This window comes from Crocodylus siamensis, chromosome 5 (assembly GCF_052110815.1).
Source record: "Crocodylus siamensis isolate JL-2025a chromosome 5, ASM5211081v1, whole genome shotgun sequence".
Classification (NCBI taxonomy): domain Eukaryota; kingdom Metazoa; phylum Chordata; order Crocodylia; family Crocodylidae; genus Crocodylus; species Crocodylus siamensis.
This window is the reverse complement of record NC_143399.1, coordinates 72,445,315-72,469,120: the sequence shown is the minus strand read 5'-3', so window position 1 is coordinate 72,469,120 and position 23,806 is coordinate 72,445,315. Positions and strand designations below refer to the sequence as shown.

The 23,806-nt window shown below is 54.3% G+C and overlaps 1 protein-coding gene across 1 annotated transcript; it reads left to right on the top strand.

The window, feature by feature from the left end:
* The first annotated feature begins 1,692 nt into the window (after positions 1 to 1,692).
* Positions 1,693 to 23,528, top strand: LOC149864226 (uncharacterized). Its single transcript, XM_090049765.1, has 19 exons — positions 1,693 to 2,002; positions 2,357 to 2,404; positions 2,788 to 2,940; positions 3,706 to 3,817; positions 4,141 to 4,342; positions 4,742 to 4,814; positions 5,432 to 5,944; positions 7,501 to 7,740; positions 8,093 to 8,320; positions 10,272 to 10,436; positions 12,079 to 12,303; positions 13,692 to 13,844; positions 14,618 to 14,845; positions 15,275 to 15,466; positions 15,703 to 15,939; positions 18,163 to 18,321; positions 18,735 to 18,959; positions 19,437 to 19,997; positions 22,606 to 23,528. Exons 1-19 carry the CDS (start codon positions 1,693 to 1,695, stop codon positions 22,767 to 22,769), a joined length of 4,188 nt encoding a protein of 1,395 aa, XP_089905891.1. The 3' UTR covers positions 22,770 to 23,528.
* The last annotated feature ends 278 nt before the right edge of the window (positions 23,529 to 23,806 follow it).

Genomic DNA, 23,806 nt, shown 5'->3' with positions numbered 1-23,806 from the left:
GTACCCAGGCATCCTGACTCCCATCTGGCCCTGGTTTCAGGTCAGGCTCCTCTGTAATTATTTTGCTGTGTTTAAATCTCTCCCTGGCTCCTGGGAACATGGTTTGATTCTGAAACACGTTGATCTGAAAGACGGGAACATGCAAAGCTGCTCCTTGCAGCCAGCTGGGCGCTAATCCGTCTGCAGCCCCACCCCCACAGGCTGAGTGAGGGGACCCCTGGCATGTTAGCAACACACAGACGCGGTCTGACTTCACTCTTCCCACAGCTGGAAGAGGACCCAGTCCCCTTGCTGTAACCCACCAGAGTTCCCAGAGCTGGGATGAAACCCAGGCATTCTGGCTCCCAACCCCCTGACCCACCTCAGGCAGCATGATCTCCTTTCGTCCCCTTCCCATTGTGTTCAACCCCATTCCTCCTCTCCAGCTTCCCCTTGCAGCCTCCCATGCCCTGACAGACACCCCAGGACAACTGCCTAAGGCTGGACAAGCATGCACAGATTACCCCCCAGGCCAGACTGGGGGGGGTCTGTGCTCTCTAGTTCCACTTCCCTGAGCAGAGACCCTTCACAGCCCTTTGGGCCCCTGACACACTAAGAAAGGCCAGTCATACACCTCATCATCACTCTAGCTGTATGCCCATCTCTCTATCTGTGTATCCTTCTCCCTCCAAGTCAGGCCTCTTGCCCCAACCCTGTATGGAACCAGTCAGTGCCCCCCTCCCCAAATGCTAATCCAGCTGCCCTGGCTCAGGGACATCCTGCTGCTGATCAGTGGCATTGCTGCCTGGCGCTCTCTAGGCACTCCTGCCCCATCCCAAGCCCTCCCCACCGCAAAGGAGCAGGGTGATGATGAGGACAGCCCCTGTGCAGGGTAGGGCGTGTCTCTACAGCAGAGCAGCTGGCTTCAGTCCCTGTTTCCAGTCCACAGCCTACCCTCTGTGTCACTCCACCCCCTCTTCATCTGTGGTCCTCCTGTGGAGCTGGCATTGGCTCCACAGACCCAACAGCACCGGTGCTTGATTGCCCATCTGGAGGAGCTGTGGATCAGTCCTTGGGTCTCCATCCATCGGGGTCTCTCATCCTGCCAAGCCTTGGCACCTCCCACCCAGCTTTTGTGGGGCCCGCTCACTATGGCTTGACCCCTGCTTCTCTGCTGGTATCTTCAGGGACCACTTGGAGCCCCGTGGCCTGGGTGACCTGCCCCATCGAGCCTCGGAGCCCCTGTGAGCAGCTGACCTGCGCCCATGAGGATGCCAGATGCTGCACAACTTCTTCCCCACTGTTCAGCGTGAGCCCCTGGGCCGCCTCCCCTGCTCCATGAGGGGCTGGAGGATGCAAAGAGATTAGAGCAGAGAGGGCAAGGCTGTCTCTGTGCTTGGTGCCAGCCAGACCCTTCTGCTCACATTGCCCACTCTGAACTCTGCCGGTAGCCCGGCTGGGGGTGTTGAGTCTGTGATTTGGGAGCAGAGGAGAAAGGGGAACAGTGTTAGGGGGTGAGGGGGAGGGAGGCAGAAAGAGAGGAAGGGGGAGGAGGAGCTGTAGCGAGAGAGCGAGCGAGTGAGTGAAAGAGAGGGAAAGAGAGAAAGCAGAGGAAAGGAAGGAAAAGGAGAAGAAAAGAGGGAAGGAAGAACAGACTGGAGTAGAGCTGTGGTGGAAGGGGTGAACGGGGGTGGCTCTGGCTGGGGGAGCAGGATGCTGGGGCTGGAACCACGGGCACGCTCGCTGCTGGCACTGACCCTCACGGGGCTGGCACTGTGCTTCTCAGTGCTGGCTTTCGCCACCAGCTACTGGTGCGAGGGCACACACAAGGTAGTGAAGCCACCCTGCTTGTCAGCCGTGCGCAAGGGCAGCTGTACTGTGGTCAGCACCAACGAGACGAGCCCTGCCAATGCCAGTGCTGACCCCAACGTGGTGCAATACATCTGGGAGACGGGAGAGGACAAGTACGCCTTCCGCTACTTCCACACTGGCTTCTGGCGGTCGTGTGAGGAGCACCATGGGGGTGAGTGCCTCTTTGGGCACCGGGGCTGGCAATTAGCTGGGCCAGGTCACAGGACTGAGGACAGACAGGAGGCACAGAGTCCCCAGCCCCTGGCATGTCCCACCCCAGAGGTGGCTGCATCTCACTGCTAGGCAGGGAAGGCAGGGGGATCCCTCAATAACCGGCCCTCAACACACTCCACCCCAGAGGTGGCTGTAGCTTGGCACTGTTTGTGTGGTGAGTGTCGCTGAACAAGCAGCCTCCACTGTCCCATCCCACCCCATCCTGTGGAGGGTCCTGGGGGTCTGAACACCCCAAATTTCATGCTCCCTGCTTTTCTCTCTCTTTCCTCCCTGCTGCTAAATCCTTCACCAGAGGAGATCTGCCGCAGCTTCATAAAAGTGCCCCCTGAGTCTGAGAAAGGTGAGGCCCCTCCCTCTGGATGGAAAGATGCACAGACAGCCTGGGGTGGGGTTAGGTGGGGGGCCAGGTTTCCCCACCCAATTGTTTGCCCCTATCAGAGGGAAAGATGGGGCAGAACAATGAAGCCAGGAAACCTTGGCTGTTCCAGGGGAGTGAAGGGAAGCCCCCGACAATCCCCGTGCCTGTCCGGGGGTGGGGGTGACCAGCCGGGCAAGCCCCCACCCCACAACCCCCTTAGCTAAAAGCTCCCTGGTTCCATCACCCCCCCCCCAGGGGGATTGGGATGAGAGTGGGTTTGTGTGTCTGGCTGAAGTGCTGTGCACTTGCTGCACAGGTAGCGGGGGGGCAGGGCCACACTCATGGCAGTACCTGTTCTCCCCCAGGGGTGCTGTGGCTGTCAGTGGCCTCAGAGGCCCTGCACATTGCGCTGCTCAGCGTGGGCTTCCTGCTGCTTTGTATTGAGGCTCTGCCAGGGGGCAGTGCCCTCGGTGGGCTCAAGATCAATGCCTTCGCGGCTGTCATCACTGTGCTCTCAGGTACCTCCTATGGTGCACCCCCAGAGGCCCCGCTGCACCTCCGCATCCTCTGGAGCCCTTGCTGCATCCCCACATCCCCTGGAGCCAGCGCTGCTTCCCAAAACCCCACCTCTATGCTTTTGTTGCTGTCCTCACCATGATCTCAGGTACTGGCCCTGCAGAGCTCCCCATTGCAGCCCCATCCCTCATGCCTTCACTACTATCATCACTGTGCTGTCATGCCCAACACCTGTTGCCTCCCCAGCACTTCCTGGCCCCTTCTTTACCCCACTTTCCTTCCTTTGAATGATTCCCAATGTGCTCTTGGATACTTTCCCCTCTGCTGCAGCCAGGGCCCCCTGATTCCCTGTCCTGACCACTTTGCTGTCATTATCACTGTGGTCCTGGGTAACACAAGACCTCCTACACCAGTGGTTCCCAGCCTTGAGTCACTACCCAAATGAGGGTTTTGGGGGCAATGCCGGCAGCACCACACACAAAGGACGAGCTCCCCCACCACACTCTGCTCCCAACTGTGGGTCACAGCAAAAAAAGGTTGGGAACTACTGCCCTAGAACTTGTCTCTGCCCCTCACTGTCACCCAAGCCCCTTCCCAGTGCCTGCATTGCCATGCAGTCAGGTCCCCAGTGACCATGCCAGCCCCACAGCACCAACTGCAATCCCCCTCCCTAAGGACCCTGCCCCATCATGAGTATGTTTGGGGGGATCAATCCCCCACCCCTGATTCCATCCAGCTGACCATACCTGAGGTCTCTGTCCTCCCAGGGCTGCTGGGCATGGTGGCCCACATGATGTTCATGACTGTCTTCCAAGTAGCCGTTAACCTGGGGCCCAAGGATTGGAGGCCCCAGACCTGGTACTATGGCTGGTCCTTTGGGTGAGTGACCCAGCACCATGCCCTACTGGGGAAGGGCAGCCCCAGGGTGGGGGCACCAGTTGGCTCATTTGGGGGAAAGGTGGGGAATGGGACAGGGATTTCTTCCCTTCAAGGAGTACCAGTCCTGATCTCCAATCTGGGGCCATTGTCTGGCTCTGGATTGGAGATGGGGCAGGGGCCTGTCCCCTCCAAGGGTACCCCAGAGCAGCTGGGATGCCCCCTGTGCAATGAGTTGGCTGGGCCACAGCCACAGTTGGTGGGGAGTGGTGGGGGGGCCTGTGGGGTCAGGAAGTGCCATGCAAACTCCTGCCTCCCCCCAACAGCATAGCCTGGCTGTCCTTCACGCTGTGCATGTCCGCCTCAGTATTGACTCTCAACACCTACACCAAGACCATCCTGGAGTTCCAGCACCGCCGGCGCGTGGGTGACCGCCGGGCCCAGCAGGGGCCACGCCTGGGCCTAGACCCTGGCCTGGACCTGAACCTAGACCTGGAGCGCCTCCTGTGGGACAAGTACATCTACAGTGTCAGTGATGGGCTGGACCGCCGCCCTGCCCCCACAACTGTCCCTACCCCCACAAGGCCCAAGGGGCGCCCCCCAGCCCCCTACACTGGCCTGGTGGGGAGCTGCAGCCAGGGTCCAGGCCTGGAGGATGATGGGGAGCCCTGCTAAGGCAGAGGGACCAGGACTAGGGGGAACTGTTCCCCCCTCGTTGCAGTCCTTGATGCACCCCCCAGAATTGCCTCACTGCCGTTTGCCCTCCAATCCCCTCCCAAGTGCCTCTTCTGCCTCCCCCTCATTCAGCCACCCTCCTCTCCTCTTCCTCAGTCTGCCTTGTCCCCTACCCCCTCCCATCCTGCCCCCTATCCCATCTCCATCCCCTCTCCCTCTTTCTACCCCTCTCCCCCTTCCTACCTTCTCCAGCCCCTAGTCAGCCCAAGGCCTGGGGCTTCCCAGATATGGATCCCATCCCAAGATGGCCTGGAGCAGGGACCAGGTGAGCTGGACTCCACCTGGGGCAGGGCAGGGGGAAATGGGCCCCTGGAATTGAGGGGAAGAGATGGGGGATGGAGGCTGGGCCTGTGTGGCTCCTCTGTGCCAGAGACTGTCTGGGGTGGAAAGGGTCAGGGCATGTGGGTGCTGCGTGCCCCGGGCTGGAGGGAAGCATTGCCAGGTTTGCCACTGTCCCCTCCTAGGGAGTTCCTGTGGAGTCAGGGCAGCACCTAGTGCCCATGGTGGGGGGCACCCCAGCCTGCCCCCCCCCCACAAGCCTAGCTGCCCCTGATCCCCAGCCCTGGTGGCACTCCTGGTTCCACCCCCCTCCCAGCACTTAATTCTGCTGCTCCCATCTGGGTTTTAACTCTGTTTGATTAAAGACATTAAGAATTAATCAGTGTCGGGCTGGGTCTTGTGGGGGGAGGGCTTTGGCTCCTCCGAGCCCGCAGGGGCCGAGCTCACGCCGAGCACGTGTCTCTCTGCGGTGCTGCCTGTGGCTCTGGCACTGCCCTGCTTGGCCTTGGCCCATTGGCTGCCTCAGTTTCCCCGCCTGCCCTGCGTCTGCTCAGGCGCTGAGAGCCTCCGCGCAGGGCCCGGCTGGCTGAGGGGCGAGCCCAGGGGTCAGAGCTTCCAGCCAAGGGGGCGGGGCTCGGCCTGTTCCCGCCCCCTTCCCGGCGGCCAATGGTACGCGCGGCTGGGCGGGGCCGCGGGAAACGCGGCCACGTGCGGCCTCGTCGAGACCGCGGGGACCCGGGCGGTGCGGGCCGGAGCCAGGCGTGCTCGGAGCACGGCGCCTCGAGGACTCCGGCCGGGGGCTGTGGCTGCAGGCGGCTGGCCCGCAGCGGGTGGCGGTTCCTCCAGTGCCCGGCCCGTCTCTGTGCCTCCTCGCCGGCCTCGCTGGGGGCTCCTGCGCCCCGCGCAACCCTCGGCTGCGGCCTCGGCTCGCTGCGGGCGCCGCTGGGGACGCCATTGACCTGGGGGAGCTGGGCCCCCGGGGGCCCCTCGTCCTTAAGAAGCTGGTCATCGACACCCCTCTGGGCCAGGCCGAGGACCCTCCGCCGGGGAGCAGGGCCGCCTCCCCCATGGAAAGCCATGCGCTCCACAGCGCCTTGGACAACGAGGAGCACACAGGTAGGGACAGCCGCCCCCGCTCTCACCATTGGACACAGCTGCCCTCTCAGAGCTGGGAGAGAAGAGCCCAGGTGTCCTGGCTCCCAGCTCCCTCTGCTGGCTGAAGCCTTGGGCAGTCAACTGACTCACTCTTTTGGCTTCTCACTTTTTTTTCCCTTTTTTTCTTCTTTCTCCCGTCTTTTTGCTCTTCTTTAGCGACTTCTGGCTTTGAGGTCCTCTTGTCTTTCTCTCTCCCTCTGTGAGTGTGAGCAGACTGAGCATTTCCTGGATGAAAGCCTTTTGTGCTGGGATGCTGCAGACTACCAGTCCATTGCCCCACTTCAAGTACCTGCAAAGTATGTGAGAGAAAACGCCTTGGCACTCTTTACTAAGGACAGAGCTCTGTAAAATAATCCGTAAATGAATCCCTATTCAAGGGTGTAGGTTGTAGCCAGTGTTGGTCTAAGTACATAGGCAGGCACGGTTCTTTGGGTGAATCTGATATCTTTTATTAGTCCAAAGGTTCTCAAATTATGGTCTGCAAGCTGCATTCAGGTGGCTCGCAAAAAGGCTGTGGAACAATCAAGAATATCTGTAGTTGTAAGGTAAGACTACTGATATCAAAATATGGGTTGCATGCTTTGATTTGTAGAACAAAAAAAAAGCTTCTTCAGTGGAGACCCTCAGCAATTTTCAAGTGGTCTGCCAAAAAAAAAAAGTTCAAGAACCACCTGTATTAGACCAACTAAATAGTTGGAAATTTTTTTCTTAGTAAGCTTTTGGGTTTAAAAAGCTTCCTCAGTGTGATGAAGGGTTTTTAAAACCAAAAGGTTGCTAAGAATGTTTTTTTCCAATTATTTAGTTGATCTAATAAAAGAGCTCAGATTTGCCCAAAGAACCTTGTCTCCCTATTCAAGTGAATTGCTCCCCTTTCTATGGACCAGCCTGTTAGGCTGTGTGTGTAGATGCTCCCTGGCCACCTGCTGGTGGGAGCAGCAACTGTGCTTGGAAGAGCTAGAAAAGGCTCTGCCACTCCCTCTTTTGTCTCAGGTTTTGACTCAATGAGAGACTTTTTATGGCTTTTCTTTCTTCCCTTTTTTCTTGTACCACTCCCTTCTCCCCACCCCATTCTCACCTTCCCCCTTCTCTCTGGGCCTGGCTCTGCATTAATCCTCAGCAACCACCTCTGTCCACTGCTGTCCCCCACCTTGGAGAATTGTGGGTCAGTCTCCTGGCCAGCGGCCTGTCCGTTTGCCTATCTGCTTGCCCTGTCCAGTGGGGTTCACGCCTAGCTGAATCTGCCCTAGTGCATACTGAGAAACCACAGCCCGTGGCCTGTCCGGCATCCAATTATGTCTGCCTTAAAGCTTGCCTTATAAACATGTCCAATGCTATATCCATGCCCTGTATCAGCTATTTTTTGGTAGGGGTTCCCTGCTCCGGTGTTGGACACAGAGGCAGTACTTCTCTACCTTGTTAGTATCTCTGCAGGTGACAGCCTAGTGACTGGCTGTTAGGGGTTTTCTGGGGCTGGAGGGTTTCTTCCTTTTGTTCTGCTTACCCTTCTTTTCTTCCAGACTTTGACAAGGTCCTAGCTTTCATCACTTCAATGCTGAATAACTGCCCCAAGGGCATGAGGGTGAAGCAGCTGGGGAAGGCACTGATGGAGCAGCAGGGGGTGAATCTGGAGGCCTTCAGTTGCGCTAGGGGCCACAAAGATGTCGTGTCCTTCTTCCTGCTGGAAGTCCCGGGTATCCGGCTCTGGTACCCAGAGAAGGGAGAGAAGTGTCTGGTCTTCAGCAATGCCTTTAAGAAGAGTGAGTCGGACCCCGTTCCTGGGGGCACTACCTCATCCCCACACCCTCTCTGAAGGGCAAGGGTCCTCTGCAGCCTGTGTCCAGCAGTACATCAGCCTGCCAAAACTCAGCTGTTTGCCTTGATGCATGCTAAGAAAACCTAGCCCTTGGTGTGTCCATGCTCAGCTGTGTATCCCCTGTTATGGGTTGGGAGAAACCTTGCCCATGGTCTATCCACACCCAGCAAAGCGAGTCCCAGTGTGTGTTGGGAAAAGTTTCCCCATGTACTCCCAGTTGCCTGTCTGTGTGTGTCCTGGTTTTTGCTGTGCGTGACCACTTCCCCATATCTAACATGGTGTCTTTGTCCTACCAGATGTTAAAAAACCGTTACCACTCCTCTACAGTCTGCTGAGCTCCTACCCCTCTGGTCTGCTAGTCTTTAGGCTGAGAAGGATCATGTGGACAAAACACGGGGTGGACCTGGAGGAGCTGAGCCACAAGCGGGGTTATCGGGATACCTTGGATTATCTCACCAGCATCTCTGGGGTCAAGCTACAGGGGCTGGACAAAGGAATCAAGTGTCTTGTCCAGCGTAAGAAAGGTGAAGAGTAGGGGATGGGTGTCCACACTTTGGAGCTGAACCAGTCTACCGTTTGTGGGTAGGATGGAGCACCCCACTATGACAGGGGTGGGCAATTAATTGGGCCTGCAGGGCACGTAGGGAGTTTTGGTGAGCTGTTGTGGGCCAGGTCAGCATCCCCCTCCTCTGCCAGGGAGTGCTTCCCCCCTAAACTACAACTTCCATGGGGACCCAGTGCTACTTTTGAATGGAAATGTTTTGACTTTTTTCCCAGAAAATTTTGTATTTTCTATGGAAAAGTTCTGGTGATTTTTTTTTTTTTTTTTTTTACATGAAAACACCTTCTCATTTCTCTGGCCCAAGCAACTTGCTTGTTCTTGTGTAAGCCAACACAAGTGACCCTATATTTCATGCTTTGCTCTGCATTTCTTTAAACAAAATTAACCACTTGCTTGAGAAAAGTGACTCCATTTTTTTCAGCCACTCTGTATTTTTTTGATGAAAGCAGTATTTCTTTTCTTGAGTTTTTTCACAAAATCAGCCTTTTTTGCCTCAGCTTTTGAGAAATGTGAGGTTCTTTTTCTTTTTTCATGTGGCAAAAGTGACTGGGGCGTGTTATCCCTTGGCTCATCTGGGAGCGCAGACTGGTGTGGCCCTCCCTGCTCATGGAGCCAAGTTCCCTAGCATTGCAGATAAACATAAGTCCATGTTTCCTGCTGTTTTTTGACATAAGCAAATCTTTTCTGTGTCCTTGTTGAACACAACTCCATTTTGCCCCCATCCACTCCCCCAGTATATTTTTAAGATGACAGTCACTCCTTATTTTTCTCTCTTTTGACAAAAGCTTTTGGACAAAACTGATGTTATACGTTTTCTCACTTTTTGTCTATTGATAACAGTAGCTCCATGTTTCTTTTCTGTTTTGGGGGTCAAAATTTTGGGACTAAATGGAGCCCTTGAAGCCTTATTTTTCTCTGTGGCTCATTCAGTATCCTGCTTATGAGATCCCAGAACCCTCCTATGACCAAAGGGCCATGGAGCTTATGTCTGCCCTGCACATGGAGAGGAATGTATATACTTGAGGGTGACTATGGGAAGCTGCCAGAACAATCTCTTTCACCCAGTGCATCTGGAGGTCCCTCCCTCATAATGAGAAGTTGGGTCCAGAGCCAGGATCACTGATACTGAGGCCCTGTTGCTGTGGGTGCTGGCCATGCTGGTCTCTACCCCAAGGAACAGAGTGATAGAAAAAGAGAGCTAGAAGGCACCTCCAGGAGCCATTTAAGCCACCCTCCTGCCTGAGATTGGATCATCCCTGTACAAACCATCTTATACAAATCCGTTATCTAACCTACTGGCAAAACTACACAGTCAAGTGATTCAACTACAAGACATAACACTAACTTGCCATAATAAAGCAAGGGGATAACAGTTGTCCTGCTCCATTGTCCTGCTGCTGTTAAGTTTGTTAAAATATACTCAAGAGATCCCAGGAAGAGGGTCACAGCCCTTACTACAGAGGAAGGCAAAAACCCCCACAGTCCATACCTGTTAGACCAAGGGGTCAGATTCCTTCCTGACCCCAAATATGATGATTGGTGAGACCCTGATCAGAGGGGCAAGACCCACTAGCCAGGAATCTCTTGAGTTTTAGTCCCATCAGGAGCACTCCCCTGTAAAAGTCTTCAGCCTTGACTTCTGCTTCTGAAGCAGGCAAAAAAAATCCCCTGTGTGTAGCAGCCGGAGAGTGCGTGTGTGTTGGGGGTGGGGTGCTGCAGCTGGCAAAGTCCAGAAGCATGGGAAATACCCGTAGTAGAGCTGGGGCTGTTCCTGGAGAGGTGAAAAGGGATTTGTTACAACTGGGCCAAAGCTGTACGGTTGGAAGAGGACTGGTGGGGCCTGGGTTTGCAGTACAGGGCTTGGGGAGAGATGGTTGTTCTTTTTATCCTTCTGAGGCTTTTGTTCCCTACAGCACTCAAAAGGAAAAGGAAAGAGAAGTCGTCTGCTTTGCCGCACTCCCTGCATCCTACCTCCTCTCTGGCTCTGCTCCACAGCACCCCGAGGCAGGACACCACCCCCTCACAGCCTGCACCTGCAGAGCAAATGGATACTATGAGGCCGGAGAGGCAGACAATTGGTGAGACAATGTGCTGCTCTTGGGATGAACATTCTGCACAAGCCCTTGGGCTATGCAAGCAGGGGTGCATGCTTGGATCAGTTCCTAGCTGGATGAGTGTCTGGGCCTCTCCTGGTCAACTAGTCTTGAAAGTTTCTTTCCTGTCCCCTGCCTAATCAGTGTACCATATGAAATGTTTTGTTAGGTCTCTGCCCAGCTTCTTGTGAGATTTTCATCCCCTCATGACCACTTTTCTGTTGCTAACTAATGGGACCACAGAGCATAGATGCATGCTGGATGCCTATATACAACCCTTCCTGCTCTTGTCAGGGAGAGTTGTATATAGGTGGGGGTGACTGATCTGGGCAGAAAAAAGAGGTCCAAGTAAGTACTTCAGGCAAGGGGAAGGGATTTATTTGGAGAGGGTGGAACTGCTGAGGTTCTCACTGCTGTCCCAGAGCTACCTGTGAAACCCACAAGGACTGCCACCAGTCCCTTCTCCCCTGACTCCTGCCTTCACAAGAAGAGACTGGGCCCAGGTCTAGAGTCACCAATATGGGGCCATTTGTGTTGGATGTTACCCAACAATGGGCCTCCAGCACTGAGGCTGTTCTCTGCCCTTATGGGGGTGATGGAGGCCAAATGGAGCATCTATAATTCCTCACTACCCCTTGCTGCAGGCTTGGGCAAGGTGTGGGTCTGCATCTTCATTGTCCTGGGCTGCTTCCTACTGGGAGTCCAAGTTGAAGGAGGCTCTGGAGAGGTAGCGAGGGCTAAACCTTCAGGGGCTGAGCTATATGTGAGGATACAGCAGTGCCCTAGGTCAGGCCTGTACATCTGGTGGTCATTAACCCAGCATTAACATGTGAACCTTGGGCTTTCACCTCTGTTCCTGGCAGCAGTGGCCAGGATCTTGGGCTTCCCCTCCTTCTTCCAGCTTCTACTATCTGACTCCTTGAGGGGGTGTGGCAGGGTGGCACAGAGCAGTTTGTGGTGCCAGATAAGCTGGCAGCCTGGAGTGCCCATGAAGCCCAGTGCCATGGGGGAGCCATTCCTGCACCTGCTTGCTCATGCCCAGTGCAGGAAGATGGGGGATGCCCACCTGTGTGTGTTCATGGCATGGGGTCTGTGGCCTCCACTAGTTCAGTTCCTGAGGTGTGCAGTCCCTGGTGTAACCCGTGAAGGGCCGACAGAAAGACAGATACCTGGTGAGATGATGAGCTGCCTCTTAGCATGGTTGCTCCCAGGAAGACCTGTACCTTCCTATAGGCGTGGGGGGTGTGGGCTCCCCCAGCATGACATCCTCATCAGCTGTGGCCAGCCAGATCCTACTGGTACTAAATGGAGTTTTGGAGCCCATTCAGTGTCCCGTGTGAAAGTTGTCAGGTCACAGTCTCTCTACTTGTGAAACTCACCTTATTGCTGGAACCCTTTCCTGTTACCATAGTGTAAGGGAGCCATGGAGCCTGGGCTTGTATCTACATGCACTTGGGAGGTGGGGATGACTATTTTGAGTAGAAGAAAAGGTGTCTAAATACGTTCTTCAGGCAAGAAGGGGTAATTTCTGTGACTGGGGCCCTAGTGGGGGAGGGTTGAGCTGCTGAGGGCTCCTGTGGGGTGTAGATTTAAGACATCTGTAACCCTTTATAATCCCTTGTTGCAGGCTTGGATCAGATCTGGGCTTGTATCTCTGGTGTGCTGGGCCAGTTCCCTATGGGCCTGAGGGTGTCCAAGCTGATGAAAGCCATGCCGAGGAAGCATAGGCGGGACCTGCAGAGGCTGAGCCAGGCCTGGGGTTATGACAATGTGCTGGGCCTTCTGCAGCAGCTGCCTGGTCTCAGGATGAGACACCCAGAGAAAGGCTATTGCATCGTCCAACTTGTTGTGGGTAGGTGACCACATGACCAGGCCCTGGCTGTTGATGGGGCAGTGGTTTTGTAAGACAGGGGCATATGGTGTGGGAAAGTTGACATAAAGGATCCTGTGCCCTTTGTCAGGTGGTGAGTGAACTGGCCCTTGGATTAGGATAGGGGTGGGCAAAATACATCTTGTGGGCCAGATCTGACCCACCAAGGCATATTGTCTGGCCTGTAGTGGATCCCTTGGCTCTGCCCAGCCCAGGTGCAGGGCATAGCCCAGGCTATGGTGCATGTGGCTGGTCCTGATGTGCTTGGGTGTGCAGCGGGGCTGAGGCGGTGTGGGAGCTGGACTCCATTTAAAGGCAGATCCAGCGGTGGCTCCTTCTGATTGCTGCTGCTGGATCTGGCACTGCTGTTCAGGCACCCTGGCCCTCTACCCTGCACCCACCACCGGGAGCGAGACCTACATGGATAGAGGGCAGCTGGGATGGGGCTGCAGGTGGATGAAGAGCTGTCTGAGAGTGGGACAGGCAAGTGGGTCTGGGGATCAGGAGTGGGGTCCTGGGGCAGTGAAAGCATGGGTCTGGGGGCAGAAGCACGGTCTGCTCCCTGCAACAAGTGCTGGTTCCAGCCCGGCCTGGCTCAGCCCACCCCATGCTGTCACCACTCCAAGATCCTGGCCCTGGCCCTGCCTGAAGGTCCCGTTCTTGAATGCAAATCCACAGCCACTTGTGGCCCTGTCCCATCTGCCCAGCTGCACACCCTGCCCATGTGGGTCCCAGTTGATCTCCATGGAGACTTCAGGATTGTGGAGCCATGGCGGCATTGGCCTGGGGCAGGACTGTGATCCGCTCCCTGAATGCCCCTGTATGTGGAACTGGCACCCGTCGCAGGGGTGTGCAGGCAGTGGATTGTGGCTCTGCCCCAGCCTCAGCCCCATGCTGTCACTGCCCCATGATCCCAACCCCAGCTCTGGCCCTGCCTCCACCTATCCATCCTGCTCCCAGAGGCTTCTCGCTGCCTGCCCGAGGCCCCATCCCAGCCACTGAGCCATGCACAGGGGCCACTTAGGGAGTTTTGGTAAGCTAGTGGGGCGAGCCGGGGGAGGGAAGGGATGTGCTCATTTGGCCCCTGAGCAACAGCTCGACAGCTCACTAAAACTCTCTAAGTGGCCCTCTGGCCAAAATAAGTGCCCACCCCTGGGTTATTGGATGTCTGGATTTGTGCCTGGAGAAGTGAAGTGGAGACTGACACACAACGGGCTGAAGCTGTGGTGGGGAGCAGGCTGGCAGGGAGCTGGGCCTGTTGGAGAAGGCGAAAGGGTAGATGGGGCTGGAGGGGGAGCTTGGCTTGTGCTTGCTGTCACCAGTCCTTCTTTTCCTTTTCCTGAGGAATTTGTTCTCCTTCTTCCTTTCAGATGCTTCAGGGAAGTCCCCTGCTCTGCAATGGCCTCAGGTTCCTGCTCCAACTTCAGCCCAGCACTGCAGCATCCCCCCGCCCAACACTTCTTTCATTCATCCTGCACCCAAGGGGCCAATGGATACTGCCAAGACAGTCAAGGAAATGCCTTGTGAGGCGATATGCTACCCTGGCCTGAAATTTCTTTTAGGCCATGAGCGGCTGTGGGGAGGGATGGAGCTCAGCCTGGACCCCAGTGCCAGCAGTGCCTTCATTAGCTACAGCCATCTGTATTCCCTTGGGCCAGAGTTGGGACAGATTCACTCCCCACCTGTTCAGGACCCCATGAGTTATTCTGGGCTCAGTCTAGTGATCCAGGCAGCCCTTCCCATGGATCCTGAGCTCACAACTACTTGCTATTTTGGGGTGTGTTTTGGGATGGGGGTTCTGCTGGGGGCTAGGGTAATTTCTGTGTGGCAAGGTGGCTTCCTCTTGGGGAGCCTCTTGAATTGGGTCCTGGGCCTTTCCTCAGCAGCTCCTGGGGAAACATAATGTGAACGTGCAGCAGGAGGCTGATGCTGGAGGCTGCAAGGATGTGGTAGATTATCTGGGGCAGGTGCTGGGACTGAAACTCTGTAGGTCCAAGGGGGGACAGGTAGTTGGTGCTAGAGAAGCGTAAGTAGGAGGAGGTACTCAATGCTTCAGCTATTCTTTGCTTCTAAAAGCCTGTGGGGGCCAGATTGGGGGGAGGGATGGCTAGGGTGTCTTCACTCCAAGGGCTTATAGAACTGGTGTGTGTAGTCCAGGCCTCTTTCTCAGCATGGCTTGCTTCCTTTATGAGATGACAGGTGCCTCCAGCTCTGCTACCACTGATACCCCCCCTTGGAGGTGTTGGTGCATCTCTCAGGAATGTCCCCTCAGTGTTGATCCAGTTTCTTACTGCAGGCTGGGATGAGGTGATGGCAGCCATTCTGGAGTGTCTCCGTCTTAACAGCAGTGGCCTGTGTGTGACAACACTGAAAAAGATGCTGTGGAAGGAGAAGTCAGTGGCCCTGGAGGGCTTTGTCCAGCACATGGGCTGTGAGGGTATCATGGACCTGCTCCTGCTGCAGGTGCCTGGGATTGTTCTCCTCTTCAACAGGAGGGAGCAATGCCTTGTCCAACTGAAGGCAGGTAAGGTGTGATGGAGTCCTGACTCCCAGGCCTGCACCAGACCCATACCCCTCCCAGTGCTAAGCTAGAACTCAGTCACTGAATATACAGACCAACCTGCTCAAACCCTCTAGACCATGTTCCCCTCCCAGACCTGGGAGAAAACCCAGGGGTTCTGGCTCCCAATTCTCTCTCTCTCTCTCTCCCCCACTCTCAAACATTTCAAACACCTACATTCAAGGCATGTGACATGACCAGAGGAACTGGAACATGTGACCTGCCCTGAGAGGCCAAAAGCCAGAGCATAGTGAGACATGACATTAGCCTGGGATTCAGCTTAGTGTCCCTGTGACTCCCACCTGTCCCTGGTCATGGGGCTCTCTTCAGAGGAATGGTTCCCTATACACTGGCATTCACGGCAAGGCAGTAACCTATTGTTTTCCCCTCTAGGTGTTATGGACAAGCTGGCAGGTCATGCTGCGCAGAATGCCTCCTCTCAGCCCTCTGTCTCCCCTGGGGCATCCCGTGAGGACCCAGCTTTATTCTCTGCTTGCTCCACCTGTCAGGTGTTGGCTGATGTCGTGTTTTCTCATACCAAAGGTGCAGGCCGGGGCCTTGAGCTGGACAGCAAGCTGTGGAGCAGTAAGGGATTCACAGGTGGATGGGGCTCGGAATCAGGGCAGGGGTGTGTGCAGGAGGGGACTTGTGTTCCAGTCATGTTTCCCTCCTCTCCATATGCCCTTTGAGCCACCCAATGCCCTGCCACCATGCTGGGTCAGGGCTCGCAGTCCCTTGCCATGACAGGTCCCTGCCCTGAGCACTGCCCCTGGGTGCTGGGCAGCTGCACAGGGCAGTGAGCTTCAGTTGGTCTTTTGCAGGTATCAGCAATGTGTCAGTGTTGCTCAGGGTCCTGCTGGGCAGCAGCTCCTGCAAGGGGGTCCTGAGGTTGTGGAGGGTTCGGGAGCTTGTGCAGGAGAGCCATGGACTGGACCTGGATGCTTTCGCCCGCTCCCAGGGCTATGAAGATGTGCTATCCTTTCTGCAGGACCACGTGCCTGGGCTGGAGTGCCGGTGGCCTGAGCAAGGAGAGAACAGCATAATCCAGCTGAGGCCAGGTGTGAAAGCAGAGGATGGTGGGGATCCCAGCCATGAGAACCTGCTCCAGGCATCCTGGCTCCCAGCTCTGCCTCCCTCTCTAACCTACTAGAAACATCTGTCTTGGAGGTAGTTGAAATTAATCAGAGGGTCAGAGACATGGGACCTTCATAGTTTCATAGTAGCTAGGGTCAGGAGGGACCTGAACAGACCATCTAGCCTGACTCCCTACCACAGGCAGGAATGAATGCTGGGTTCACAAGACCCCAGACAGGTGATCATCCAACCTCCTCTTGAATTTGCCTATGGTAGGGATGAGGACCACTTTCCTGGGAAGTTGATTCTAGATTTTGGCCACCCTAACTAAAAAATTGCCTTCTGATCTCTAACTTAAACCTGTTCTCCATCAGCTTATTACCATTGTTCCTTGTCACCCCAGGTGGTGCTGGGGAGAAAAGGGCTCTACCTATTTGCTGTTGATCTCCCCTGATGAGATTGTAGGCAGCCACCAGGTCCCCCTCAGCCTCCTCTTGCTGAGGCTGAACAGGTTCAGGTCCCTTTAGTTTCTCCTTGTAAAGCCTGTCCTACTGCCCTCTCACCAAGCAGGTGGCCCTCTGAACTCTCTCCAGGCTGGCCACATCCCTTTTGAAGTGTGGCGCCCAGTACTGGACACAGTACTCCAACTGAGGCCTGACCAAGCTCACATAGAGTTGGGGGGGGGTATCACCTCTCTGGACCTGCTTGAGATGCACCTTTGGATGCATGACAAGGTATGGCTGGCTTTGCGGCTGTGGTCTGGCATTGGTGGCTCATAGTTTCATAGTTAGTAGGGTCGGAAGGGACCGGAGCAGATCATCAAGTCCGACTCCCTGCGATGGAGTCAATAATGATTCCTCATGGTCATCTTGGAGTCCAGAATGATTCCAAGATCCTGTTCCGCCTCTGTGCTTTCAAAACGGGAACTCTCCAGCCTGTATGTATGCTGTGGATTCCTTCTCCCAAGGTGCAGCACCCTGCAGCCCATCCTATTCTCATCTGCCCACTTCTGTAGTCTGTCTAAATCTGTTTGCAGCCTCTCTCTCCCTTCAAGTGTGTCCACCTCGTCCCACATCTTAGTGTCATCAGCAAACTTGGACAGCGTGCTTTCCACCCCCTTGTCCAAGTTGCCGATGAAGATGTTAAACAGTGTTGGCCTGAGGACCAAGTCCTGGGGTACCTCACTGTTTACATCTCACCAGGTTGAGTACAACCCATCCACCCCTGTTCTCTGGATGCACCCCACCAGCGAATTTATAACCCATCCAACTGTGCAGGCATCAGTGCCACAGTTGCTTAATTTATTGATGAGGATGGGGTGACAGCGTCAAAGGCCTTCTTAAAGTCTAGAAAGACTACGTCTATGACGACACCATCATTCAAGGATTTAGTTACTTGGTCATAAAAGGCAATCAGGTTGGTCAGGCAGCACCTGACTTTGATGAACCCATGCTGATTGCCCCTGAGCATGATATCCCCTGCTGGCCCCCCACAGATGTGCTCCTTGATGATTTTTTCCAAGATCTTCCCGAGCACTGAGGGTGAGGGTTACAGGCCTATAGTTACTTGGGTCCTCCTTCCTCCCTTTTTTGAAAATTGGGACCACATTAGCCAGTTTCCAATTCCCCCGGCACCTGGTCAGATGACCACGAATGCTCATACAGCCAGGCCAAGGGCTCCGTGGTGACCCCTGCCAGCTCCCTCAACACTCTTGGGTGGAGGGCATCTGGACCTGCAGATTTAAAAATGTCTAGCCATTCCAGAAAATCCCTAACTACATCTGTGCTGACTGAAGGCCTAACAGAGCTATCCCCAAGATTGTCCTTACCTCTGGTAGGTGGGATATCCCAGCTCAAGAAAACAGAGGCAAAGAAACTGTTAAAAATATCAGCTTTCTTGTCTGGCATAGCCACAAGATTACCGTTTGCATCTTGCAGGGGCCCTACATTGCCTGGCGCCCTCTTCTCGCTCCCAATGTACTAGAAAAAGGACTTGTTGTCGTCCTTAGTCCTGGATGCTAGCCTGAGTTCCATCTCTACCTTGGCCTACCTGTCCCAAGAGGCCAAAGGTCAAAGACCAGGAAAACATGACAGCAGCCTGCAATCCAGCACAGCATCCCTGTCCTTTCCTCTATCCCCATGACCAAGGGAGGGGCTGCTTCCTATACATTCGTGTTCAGGGCAGTGATATGTTATTTCTCTTTCTAGATGCTGTGGAGAAGCTAGCAGAAAATCAGAGTCTGGAAGACAGCTGCTCGCAGCCCTCTACCTCCTCGGAAGTGTCCCATGGGTCCACAGCTCCCTTCATTGTCTGTGCCAGCTGTCAGATGTCAGCTGATGTCACGTTAACCCGTGCCAAGGAAGCAGGTTTGCCCCTGGAGCCAGCCCCTGTGCCATGTAGAAGTAAAGGATGCATGGAGGGGGAGGGGAGTTCAGTCTTGAGGTGGTGGGAGAGGGCAGGTGTCCTCTCCTGCAGGTCTCCCACTTTGTGGTTAGAAGGACAGAGCCTGGCCCTGCTCCCAACTCCAGCTTCTAGGGTGTTGTGATCCAAAAGGGGCAGAATCTGGTCAGAGGGGGTAGAGGGCAGGAGAAGTACACCCAAGAGGACCTGTGTCTCATTCATGTCCCCATCTCTAAAACTCATATACCCCCTGAGCCTCCTGGTGCGCTGTCTTGGGGCTGAAGTGGGTCCAGCCCCCTTAGAAAGGAAAGGCCCCATCCCCCACCCTCAAGTGCTGGGAGGGCACACAGGGCGGTGAACTCCAGTCCATCTTTTGCAGGGATCAGCAAAGCTTCAGCCCCAATCTGGGCCTTGAGGGGCAGTGACCCTGACAAGGGTGGCCCTAGGCTACAGAAGGCACAGAAGCGTTTGCGGGAGAGCCATTGGCTGGACTTGGATGCTGTTGCACACCCCCAGGGTTGCAAGGGTGTGCTGCCATCTCTGTGGGACCGTGCGCCAGAGCTGGAGGACTGGTGCCCCAAGAAGAAGAAATGTGTTGGGACAGGTATGCGGGGGGTGAGGCGTGGGGAGTGGCTGGCCATGAGAGCTGTCTCCAAAAGAGGAGAGAACATGAATTCTGGATCCCAGCTCCCCTGATCTGAACTAGGAAACCCCACTCCCTCCTTGGATGCAGGAGAGAAACAAAGTATCTTGACTGCTTTCCCTGACTGCTGTGCCATTCCCTGGCTTCCTTTCCAGGCCCTGTGGTGTTCGCCTTTAGGATTTCAACCCATGTCATCACCACTCTTCTGCCCTCTAGTTGTGCCCTGTAGCAGACCTGAATTTCTGGAGGTCTGAAATCCCAAACTATAATGTAGAGCCCTGGATTGAAACCCTCATTTACCCCAGTGCATTGTGGGAAAAGTCTGCTCCGCTGCATGCCAGGAGATGCCCTGTCAACTGTGTCCCCATGTCTCTACAATGGTTTCTGTTCCTTTATGGTGTGCTCTGCCCTGACAGCATTTTCCCATCTCTCCTGTAGGGGTTCGTGGAGATTCTGGACCATTGCCTCCTGCTAGTTCTGAGTCTTTGCCTAGTCCCAGGAGGCACTTGCTAAAGGCTGCTTCCCCAGCCCCTCCTGCTAATGGCTGGCTCAATCCTCTACTGCCCAGTGGTACCACTGCAAAGCCCCTGCCTCCCAGCCAGCCCACAGTCTGGAAGCCACCTGGTGTCTTTGCTGTGCACAGCATGCTGAGTGAGTGCCTCCCAGTCAGTCCACACCTGCCAGCTTGGATCAGGAGCCCATCCCAGCCAGCTGGCATTGCTCCATGCGTGCAGGCAAGCAAGGACGTAAGACCTGCCTGCAACCAGAGGGATCTCGCAGAGCTGAAGCAGAATGTGGCAGGCATCCTGGCCCAGCACCCCCAGGGCATGTCTCTCTTCCAGTTCAAGGGGGCCTACAGTGCTGCCTACCAGCACTCACTGCCCCTGGGTCTTGCGGCCTCGGTTAAGCAGAGGCTGGCAGAGATGCCAGATGTGGTAAGGATCCAAGGGCATGGAGTCCAGACGCTGCTGCTGCCCGTCGCTAACAGCAGCACCACAGGTTTGCAGCATGGGACGTACCCTGGAGAGGATGGTGGGGCTGGGATACCTGGGGGGGATGACTGGCCCTTTAAATGGGATGAGGTGTAATGGGTTTCTCCTAGCTGAGTATTATTGGCCCTCCAGTGACTGGCAGTGCTGCTGTGCCTATTGGAATAGGCTCAGACTAAAGGCCTTGGTACAGTCAGTGGCTCTGAACATGGTTCATGGCCAGCAACTGTGGCAAGGAGCAGACACAACCTGAGCTCTAGAAGTTTTCCCAGCCCCTCATCCTTCCTGATTGCTCAATGGGTATATCTTTGGGTGCAGACACAAATAACACTCAGACCATTTCAGATGCACTTTATAACTGTTCAGATATACAAACCGGTTTAGAAGTGTTTAAATCTCCTGGAGTGTCTCAAAAGTAAATCTGGATAATCTAGTTTTATTTTGAACTGGTTCTCTATGAACACAGTGAATCTGTGGACACCAAGCTTTTGTGACCAGTGTTTGATCAGTCCTTCAGGCATCCCACAGTGCATGCCTCGGTCATTTCTCGCCTCTTTTCACCCCCCCAGGCAGCTGGTTGCTCTGGTAATGCTCAAATGGGTGGGGAGGGTGCCCCTGCTGCTTTTGGGTAAAGAAAAATGAATATTTAATGGGTCAATTTACATTGACTGAGCATGGGATTGACAGCCATTCTATGGTATTAAGTACCTATTGTGCAGTGGATCAGTTTTCCCTCACTCAGCAGTTAACAGATACTTACCCTTAAAGGTGCATCCACCCTCCTGTCCACCAACCAGCCTCTCAGAGTGTGTTTGCAAGGGGCAAATTGAAATTAAGTAAGTGTTTTTCTAGGGAGAGTCTTTTTAAAGCTTTAGCCTGTGTCAGAGGCTTTGGGCAGCCCCTGGAGTAACCACCCCTCAGGAATGCAGAAGCAGGGGTCCAGGCAGCCAGCCCTTCACCCCATCCTGTCAGGACTCAGACCAAGGGTTTGAAGTTTAGATTGGATAGCATGATAAACTTCAATTAGAACAGCAGGGCAGTGGAATAGACTGCATAGGGAAGTTGGGGGTGTTCAAGAAAAGGCTGGATAAGCATTGTACAGGAAGGATCTAGGAGTAGCCATGCCTGTGCTCTGCTTGGTATTTCCCATGCTTCTGGGTTTTGCTGGTTGCCACATGGAGCCAGGAATTCCCCCCCTCCCCCCATTGCTACATACATCAGGGTTTTTTTTCTGCATCCTTGGAAGCATTCATTGGTTGTTGGTTGCCAAGGCTGAGGTTTTTTGACTGCCTGGTGTGTGCCAGTGCTCCAACTTGGGCTAAAACCCAGAGGTTCCTAGGTAGAGGGTCCTGCCCCTCTGCTCAGTGTTGGTCTGATAACCACATTTGGGGTCAAGGAGGAATTTTACCCCACAATTAGATTGGTGTGGACTGTGGGGGATTTTGTCTTCTGTGGCAGGGGCCGTGGCCCTCTTCCTAGGATCTCCTGGGGACCCTTGAAGCAGCAGCAAACTGACCACCATTGCTTTACCTGTGGCAAGTTAGGGTGCCATGCCTTGTAGTTATGTGATAAACTGATAGGATTACTTTTATGGTTTTAGGAACAGGGTAGACAAAGAGTTGTATAGGATGGTTTGGATGGGGATGACCCTGGCTCAGGAAGGGAATTAGACTAGAGTGGTTCCCAAACTCTGGTAGATTGCACACCAACTTAAAATGATACAACCTTAAGTACCATCAGCTAGTTTTTCAGTTCAGCCTTAAGTACCACCAGCAGATTTTTGTTATATGAAGTAATTATAATAAGTTTGTTAATACGTTCCACTGACAGGTTGTCTGTGTACCGCTGGTGGTACCTGTACCACAGATTGGGAACCGCTGGTAGATGATTTCTTGAGGTCCCTTCCAGACCTACTTTCTCTACCATTTGCCCGTGCTAGAGAAATCCTGGAGAAACTCAGGGCTTGCTACTGAAGGCAGTGCCTCACTCCCACCCCCTTTTGGTGACTCAGCAGTACTGCAGTGCCTGATATGCGACTTTAAAAGCCTTGGCAGTGTATGTACAGATACTTCTGAATCGCAACAGTGAGCTGGGTCCCAATCAGCGACATTCCTGGAATGGTTCAGTTGCTGTGTGTCTGCACCCTCAGAATGCCTTGCTGGTGTTGCTCACTCTGGGCATCCCGCTTGTTCCAGGGAGCTGTGGGAAATAGCCAGAATGCCTTGTGACCAACTCGTTCACCCATGGTGGGGTGGGGGATATGTTCCATTGCTGGTGCCTTTCTGCGTCCTGTCGCTGGATAAGGCATGACACTTCCCAGAATGCACTGGATAGACTGCATATTGTCATATGGGCATAGTCCTTGTGGAGAGAGGGCAACGTGGTGCTTTGTGCTGGCTTATTTTGCAAAGAGGATAAAAGCTTACTATTGTGGCTACCTGGAGAAGCTCTTCCAGTAGCCCAAGTGGCTTCTACTGTTGAAATATGCTGGTTCAAAGCTTGGTGCAGGGAAGAGCCATGAGGCTAGACACGTCCCACAGACGTGGCCCCGCTGTGCAGTTGGCCATCTGGCTCTTTCCTGTTCATTAATTGGTATCCAATTGGATTGGTTTCTCAAGGTCTCAGCCTCTTGATCCCAGAAGAAGCTACTGGCCCTGCTGGAGACCCCGATGATGTGGCTGATTTCCTAGCTGCCCCCCAGGCCCGGGCCAGCCACTCAGATGTGAAGCTCAAAGCTGGCCTGGAGGAGCCTGACCAATGTTGCCATGGAGATGGGATCTAGTAGCAAGTCATGGATCCTGGCCCAGGCCAAACTTCGCCCTGCCTTGGACAGCCCCAGCTCCATCACTTGTCCAGTTGTGTACCCTCTACCATGAGATCCCCTCATATTTGGCCCCCTCTGATCCAGGCACCAAAGTTTTAGTTTCTACAGAGAAAGGTTCTGATTTTTTTTTTTTGCTGGAGAAGAAAACAGATTAATTTCAGGAATTGGAGTGGCAGAGAAACCCCGTCTTCCTGCAGTCTGAGCACTCACTCTAGAGCTGCTTCTGGGAAGCCAGACTGGGAGTTACAGCCTGGTGTTACCACAGGTTGGTCACCACTTCTTGGAAACAAGAGCCAGTAGCTGTGGTTTCAAGGGAACAACCTGCTTCTTGGTTTCTGATACTTCCTGTTGCCTCTGCCAGGAACTGTTGTTTCTAGATATTAAATCTGGTACCAATCTACCCAATCACTACCCTGAATTTGGGGCTTTTGAGGGCTTAGTTGCAACAAACCCCTACAGTGTCAGGCACGATCACTACAACCAATGAAGAATTTACTTTATATTGAGTATCTTAGGGGTTAAGGTCACATGTGAACGTGAAAGGACAAATACAGGTAAATAGGCATTTGCAGTACAACAACATACACTTAGAAGGCAAGCAAACAGGTAGTGGTCAGTACCAGGGGGGTACATGCATTCAGCACATAGGGTCCCCTGCCCACCTCCGGAGGTGTTCCCAAAAAACAGCCTTTAGTCCAGGGTCACTCTGTGCAGGTCTGTAGGTTGGGGTTCATGTGCACCTGGTCTGTGGCTCATCTGTGCTAGGGGTGGGCAAAATGCAGCTTGCAGGCTGGATGTGGCCTGCTAGGCCATTCTATCCAGCCTGCGGGGCCCTAAAAAATTTAGAAAATGAATATTTATCTGCCCCTGGGTACCTGTCATGCAGCCCTCGATGGCTTGCCAAAACTCAGCAAGTGGCCCTCTGGCTGAAATAATTGCTTGCCCCTGATCTGTGCTGTGCAGAGGTTCCTCTCTTTTAATCCAGCTCACAGCAG

What these genes read in the sequence shown, in the direction of transcription:
- LOC149864226 (XM_090049765.1), top strand. Translation starts at nt 1,693, where the DNA reads ATGCTGGGGCTGGAACCACGGGCACGCTCGCTGCTGGCACTGACCCTC. An exon ending in GGACAACGAGGAGCACACAG is followed by an intron (nt 5,945 to 7,500) that starts GTAGGGACAGCC and finishes CTTTTCTTCCAG; the next exon opens with ACTTTGACAAGGTCCTAGCT. An exon ending in GACAGTCAAGGAAATGCCTT is followed by an intron (nt 13,845 to 14,617) that starts GTGAGGCGATAT and finishes TTCTTACTGCAG; the next exon opens with GCTGGGATGAGGTGATGGCA.